Raw genomic sequence first — 7,431 nt, 5'->3', positions numbered from 1 at the left:
TTTGTAGGGTCTAACCAGATAAATACCTCTCCACTGTAGATGTCCTCCAGTAAAATCCTGGTAATCGAGTATCAAAATAAATCTTATCCTAATCACTTGAGTGGGCCTTAAGGTTTTGAAAGACATTGTACGTCCATGTCTTAATTAATTGACTTAAGCCTTTGCACCACAATGAATATTTTTTATGACGTGTAGATAAGGAGTATTTGGGGTTAGATCTTGCTGGGATTGTGTGTTTGTTAATCACAATTTGGAGATAATAAAAGACATACATTTGAGTCAAAGCTGTTATCTGCTAAAGCTAGGGTGACAAAATTTACAAAAGTAAAAACCGGGACACATTTAAAAAAAAAAAAAAAAAATATTTATAAAACAAATGACATCACCAACTGCACCCGTCCCCTTTATGTCACTCTGTCCCCCCTTCTCACACACCTCCCATTCTCTCTCCCCCCCCTATATCCCTCCATTCTCTCTCCCCCCTATATCCCTCCATTCTCTCTCCCCCCTATATCCCTCCATTCTCTCTCCCCCCTATATCCCTCCATTCTCTCTCCCCCCTATATCCCTCCATTCTCTTGCTCTCTCTTTTTCTCTCTCTCTCTCTCTCTCTCTCTCTCTCTCTCTCTCTCTCTCTCTCTCTCTCTCTCTCTCTCTCTCTCTCTCTCTCTCTCTCTCTCTCTCTCTCTCTCTCTCTCTCTCTTTCTCTCTTTCTCTCTCCTTTTCTGTGTCCCTATAGTGTGTGTGTGTGTCTAAACTGGGACATCTGGTCACCCAAGCTAAAGCTCACACTACAAGTGTTTGACATTGTTATCCATAATGAATGCACACAATTTTTATATTAACATTAGTGTGTTTGCTCTACAAATATACAGTTGTGTTGATATTCGAACTGTGCCATCTACTGGAGCATGCGGCGTACTGCAGTGAGTTTTTGTGCTTTCTTTGGCAGGATTGGTGGATCACAGTAGGTTGTTTTGTGTCTCTTCTCCTTGCCTCGATTGTGTTTGCAGCTACGATGGACATAACTGTTCTGGCGAGGACGTCAGTGGTAAGTACTTACATTCTGGGACACCAATACCCCTAACTGCCTTCTTACTCCCTTTTCGGTCAGTCTGCTCTGCTGCGACTGGTTAATTGTGCATGGTATTTTACATTTCTATTGTGTTACTAGTCTAGGGTTATCCTTATACACAAATGTGGGCTCCGAGACATGCAAAAAAGTGTGTGTGTGTGTGTGTGTGTGTGTGTGTGTGAGATTTATTCCTTACATCGTATGTAATGTGAAATCCTATGTTAGGTTTGTGTATAAGTAACACTGTAAAGATGAAGTGCAAGAGACAGGAAAACTCCAATGGTGCGGTACCTTTTAATAAAATACATCAATAATAATAGTAAGCAAGTGTCTAATGCACTCACAAACAAATGATCAAAGTCTGCTCATCCTGTAAAAACTACTCACCTGTGGGCCCCGGAGCATGTAAAAAGCCCTTCCTGCTCCCCCTCTTCTCCTCTCCTCTTGCCCCTGGGCTCTATCTGTGCAGCAGGGGCATGTGGGACCTTACCCGGTGGCAGCGGGAGCCTACACAAGCGGCGATTACAAGCGTTAGGGCTGCCTGGTCAGGCTCCCTCTGCCTCAGGGTACGACCCCGCTGCACATGTAGAGCCCATGGGGAGGGAGGAGAGAGAGAGAGGGGGCCCTGTAGAAATCATTAAACGCTATTTCCAGCGGGCGGGTGGCAGTAGGGGTGGATGGGCCCCTAACATTTGGGGCCCGGGTGCATCTGAATTGGCTGCACCTAATGGTAGTCCCGCCACTGGCCCACACACCACTGTAACAGGACTCGCCAATACTTTGATTTTATCAGTATTACATTTAGGGTTCTAAGGAAAAAAACTGGAATTGGACTGTGATTATATGGAGAGAGATAAAAGTACTTTTTTTTGGTGCACCACAGTATATGTATGTTCTAGTTTGTGTGCAAGTATTAGGGTCCGTTAACGGCTTGGCTGTCACTATCGAGCTTGTCAGAGCTTCACTGTAATTTAGACCAGATTTCTCCTCTTATCCTCCATAGTCAGACTTGGGATTTAAATATCTAAATCTACCAACCCTATCTTTTTTTTTTGTTTGTTTCAATTTTTTTATTGTTTTTCACGAGATACACAACATATAATGAACTTTGTTGTACATATACTGGAGGAACATTGACAGTTATAGAGGTTACAATAGGCATCCATAATTCGCTATCTTTGCTTAAATAAAATGCTTGCTTAGCTGTGTTTATTACTGCGTTCTCATATGTTCCCACAGTAAGGGTTCTGATGGGGAAGCAGCCGCTTCCTCGTGTGTCTCTCTTAGTGTCAGGATAGAGGAGAGAAAGGAAGAGAAGAAGAAAAAGAAGGGGAGAGAGGGGGGTTGGGTGGGGGTGGGGGGGGGCAGGAAGGGCCAGCCCAACTATTTGACTTTTCGAATTACTTCCTTGGAAGCCTGTCACACACCCGGCCATATTTCCCATGTTTTATGGAACTTGTCCATTTTTTGGGATAGTTTTGCCGTGAGAAGTTCCATCGTCTTTATTTCACGGAGTCTTCGCAACACTGTCTGTTTAGATGTACCAACCCTATCTTAACAATGATGAAATGCTTAATGGAAGGCGTTGCGTTGGTAGGTTAGTGCTTTGTTGCATCTCCACTATGTCTCGCTAAGCAGGGCTGGGGTTTAATATTCGGGGCTCTTCTTACCATACATCAGAACATTTCTAGCCCTGTAGTGTAGGTGGAGTGTTACCGTATTTATTTTTGACTGTACACACACACAAACACACACACACACGGCCGATTTTAAAGATAATTTGGGCTGTACTTGAAAACATTGAAAAATATATCCTTTCCTCCTTTGCTTCCAGGTATTTGGTTTTCTAGCAAGCGTGGCATTTGGCGTGGACCTTTTCTTCATGTGGCGTAACGGCCAGCGTCCATTCGTGAAGAAACCCAGTGTAAATGGCACAACCGGAGGAGCGGAGGGACAGCCCTTAAACAACCCAGTTCAAGTTCAAGGGAATGCAAACGAAACGGTGTAATCAATCTGTTTTTATCCCAGTGTTTGTTATTACAGGCAGGCTGTGTCGGTTCAATAAGACATAGCATCAAAATATTTACCTGTACCAAATGAAATCTAAAAAAAAAAAATGATATTCTTACTTCCTTAACAGGGGTATCTTTACTTTTTCCCTAAACTGAGGAGCCATATCGAAATTCTATACTAAACCCCTCTCCTCCGACCCCCTTCACCCCTCCCCCGCCCCCCAAAAAAAGAATCAAACCTGGTGGTCACTTGTGATGTCACAAATGATATCACAGACATGTATGCTTCATGCTCCTGAAAGTAATAATATCTAAAAAAAATTGTTTTATTGAGCGCAATTTTAAAAAAAGCAAAAAACATTTTAAGGCTTCATAATTGAACAGGTCAGCCTGTAAACCTTTTTCCCTGCAATGCAAAACTCTCATATGTGAATCAAGTGTATACTTGACACTTTTTAGTGTAATAATGTGTGAATCCTCATCTGGAGACACAGTGACATTGTTTGGATATAGGTAGGTATTTTTAAATATTTATTCACAATTTGTTAATCTCCAGAACATTAATATTATACCACAAAACAATATTTATTGAACCAGCACTGCCAAAGTGCCTTTGGATCAGAAGGTGTGAACCACCGAATCTGAACCATAAACCTGATGGAGATGATATAAAGAATGTCCTATGTCAAATAGATACATCTACCCTGTGATGTGCACAGTGTGAATCGGACATTACACCTTGCTGAAAGCAGAACTTGCAGTGTATTGATGGAAGAATCATCTAAACAGTTCTTTCTCTGTAAATCTGTAAATAACATTAATTGGATGCAGAATCTGTTTTTAGCTGATATTTTTGATGATTTTTTTTTTTTTTTTTAAACAATTTCTTTCAATGAAATCTGATGTATGAGCATTCTGGTCTGTTGTTTTAGAATGATGACATATGTATGTCTATTAATTAAAGAAACTCCAATTATGTATCCAGCCACTATATGGTTAGTGCACGCATCAAAAGATTGATAAACACTCCACACCAGAGTCCGATGAAATAGACACTGCACTGCAGGGCCGAATATCACAATGTGATCTTTATCGTACAAACGACAGAAACCTTTTACATTTTGATACACACCGCTGCAGGGCTGTGTCTATTTCATTGGAGTCTGGTGGAGGATTTATATATCTCTCTCAGGGATGGAAATATCCCAGCTGCCTCAGATGTTAGCCCTGGCGCCTTTCAGCAGGGATATGCTGAAAACCTGACTTGTCGGTGGTGGCCCTTGAGTTGAGACTGGAGTTGCCCACCCCTGATTAAGAGCGTCTGTGCAGTTGGAAGTGGTAGAGTATACGTGAGTGGTCTCACTCCTCACCACATACAGTACAAGGCTACTCACCAGGGCTGGGAACGGCCCACAGATCAATCATTCGGATACTATGTCCTTGTAACTGAGCAATAAAGTAACAATAAAAAGCAGCACAGAGAAAAAAATCAAGATCTTTAGGCTACGTCCATAGAAGGGGAGCCGCGCTGAGCCGTGCGGACGCTCTGCGCTGAGCACAGTCGTCCTCAATGAGGATGTCTTTAGAGGGGGCTCCCGCGAGCGTCCGCAGGCGTGCTGAGGCGTTGGGATTTTCAGCCGACAGCAGAGCCTGTTTCTCATCGCGCTGTTGGCTGAAAACACCCAATCAGCGCGAAGCAGAGTCATAACGTTGACGTTGGCGCTTCGCGGGCTCTTGGCCCAGCAACGTCACTGCCCCGCCTCCCGATCGCGCACGCTGACTCGCCTGCCAGTCCATGGAATCACTCCTCGGCGAGCGTCGGAGTCAGCGCGGAGGAGCGGGGCTTCCCCCTCTATGAACTTATTAGCCTTACTCTCACGCACACACTATATCTACCCTGACTTGCAACATAACTGCAACTCCTAAAACAGATGAACAGCTACTGATTACTATACCAGCTTGCTACATATGATACAATTGGCTACTATTTTCCTTATATATAATTGATTTGTGTTTTATATTGTTTTATATTTTGAGCTTAATTTCATTACGCCTGCTTGTTAATTTCAAATATATTATGGTTGTGTTATGTGTTGTGTGTTGTATTGGTCAGTCTGTCAGCTTATTACAGATACAGACTGACACACACTCCCTGACAAAGCCGCCAGCAGAGGGAAAGGGGGGCCCAGTCACAGCCAAACTTTGGCTCCTTAAAAATTCTGTCTTGATCCTGAGATTTTTATATTACACTTTACAGAGCGCACTCTGGTCAAATACCAGCTATCTGTATTTTTAACTCCCAAAGGGTTGCGACACACCTGAGAGTCTATCCGAACATTATATGAAAGGATAACGTTGAACGACAATGTAACCTTGAACACCGAATCAAGATTGGGAGGGCAGCCAGCTTTTAGGCCCTTTTGCTGCAGAGCAATGCGTTGTAGTCCTTGCTGGCAGCAAGGGCACCTGAAACGTAAGAATATTCTTCCACGGCGGTATGAAAGGTGGGTGAGAAAACCACAGGAATGCAAGGACACATTTTCTCTCTCATAATAGAAGAGCGATTAATCCAATCAAGGGTTTATTATCTTGGTATCTCGCATGTTTTGCAGTGCAGTCCCTGGAGGCAGCAAGCAGCTTGTATCGCTGCTCTAAAGTGCCACTTTCTGTACGATGCTGCAGGTTATTGCTGGTTAAAAAAATAAAATAAAAATGCTTGTTATACTAATACCCGGCTCGAGACGCTCTACACACACATTATTCTAAATACTTGTATATTTACATTTCTAAATTGTATAGTGGTAGTATATAGGATCCTGTATTTATGCAAACCTAGTAGCGTTATTGATCTGCGGGGTAGATGGATTTTTCGCAGTGTGCAGGAACTTTTTTCAGGCCTAAGTAAGAATACTACGAAGTGCTCAAGTTTTCAAGACAAAAAGGCCTAAAAAAGTGAGGTTCAGGAATAGAAATTGGGAATCGCCTCATTTCAATAAGTAAAACTCTGCAAGACCTCCGATTTGATGAAGACGATCATGAAATGTAACAATCTGAAGGGGTTCAGGGTCATATTTATTGGTTTACTCTATAAGACACCACCACCTGCGTAGTAAATGTGGCTCATTCGAGTCAATGGGCTGTAAGGTGTCTTATGGAACAGTACTGCTTAGTAGATATGGCCTGATATGGGCCATAAGGGGCATTTTGCTGCTTTAAAATGTCTTCTAGAATAGTACCACTTGGCAAATATGGATCTTGGCAAGGCTGTGACATAATGTGATGTCATTGCAATCTCTCATTGGGGGACCCTGCAGCCATCTTTGTAATCCCTTGCAAATACAATAAATTCAATATTTGAGCAATATACTGTTGTTGTTTTTTTCCTTTACAAAATATGTTGCTGGTGCAAGAAACGTATATAAGTAGCATACTTTCATGTCTGAAATTGCTGTCTTCATACAATTGAATTTAATGTGTACTGTCTGACATTTTAATAGTTCCAATGTTTTTTTTTTTAAATAATGAAAACCTGGTCTTTGTAAGCTTGCAAACATATCAGTACAAGATGTACATCAAGAAAAGTAGAACTAATAATAATCTTAGATATGTACATTTTAGAATTTTAAAAAAGTTGATCATTTTTGTTTATAAATGAAATGACTTCTCTTCCTAAAACATTTTGGGTTCAATGTGTTAGATAATCTTACCCAGTATCTATAGTACTTGCAATGTTAAATCTGTAAATGAGTGACCAAAAAAGCTAAAAGCAAAAAACACCAGATCAACACATGGATGTGTATTGATCTGTGTTTGTAGGTTAGTAATGTGACAGAATGGAATTGTAAATTCAAATGTATTTTTTTTTTGCCTTGATAATTTAAAATATTGGGAATTATGTTACTTTTGCTCGTGCATTTCTCTGACCTAAGCATTTTGATTTGTGTACGTACCATTGTCTTGCCATAATTGTAATTCAATAATTAGAGTGCCTTGTTTTCTAAAAAAAGAAAAACAATGTGATCAAATAAAGAAAATGTTACCTTGTGGTTTTTGCTGTTTTATTAGAACAAGACTGAGTGATTATCTTTTTTTTTTTTCTTTTTTTTTTTTTTACCAACAGCTCGGTGAACTTTTTTTTTTGTGTATAAAACAGATAATTCCTATAATTATTCATAGGGTTCTCACTTCTTATGTCTGTGCTTTTCAAATCGCCATACAAACGTATACATTGCATACAACAAAACGAAATGGGGAGAACAAACTTCATATAAAAATTAACACTGTGGAAAGGGGATAACTATTTGGTTGTAAGAAGTACAGAGCCAATCAGACAGAGATAATCGG

At 40.9% G+C, this 7,431-nt stretch overlaps 1 protein-coding gene across 1 annotated transcript in view; it reads left to right on the top strand.

The window, feature by feature from the left end:
- CMTM6 (CKLF like MARVEL transmembrane domain containing 6) overlaps positions 1-7,133 on the top strand; it is a 48,448-nt gene extending 41,315 nt beyond the window's left edge. Inside the window, exons 3-4 of the mRNA XM_075587033.1 lie at positions 953-1,051; positions 2,910-7,133. Coding sequence (XP_075443148.1) covers positions 953-1,051; positions 2,910-3,083 — 273 coding nt within the window. The 3' untranslated portion in view covers positions 3,084-7,133. The remainder of the gene's footprint in view (positions 1-952; positions 1,052-2,909) is intronic.
- The last annotated feature ends 298 nt before the right edge of the window (positions 7,134-7,431 follow it).

The sequence above is a fragment of the Ascaphus truei genome, chromosome 2 (genome assembly GCF_040206685.1).
Source record: "Ascaphus truei isolate aAscTru1 chromosome 2, aAscTru1.hap1, whole genome shotgun sequence".
Classification (NCBI taxonomy): domain Eukaryota; kingdom Metazoa; phylum Chordata; class Amphibia; order Anura; family Ascaphidae; genus Ascaphus; species Ascaphus truei.
The sequence above is the reverse complement of the archived record's forward strand: the minus strand, read 5'-3'. Positions and strand labels throughout refer to the sequence as shown.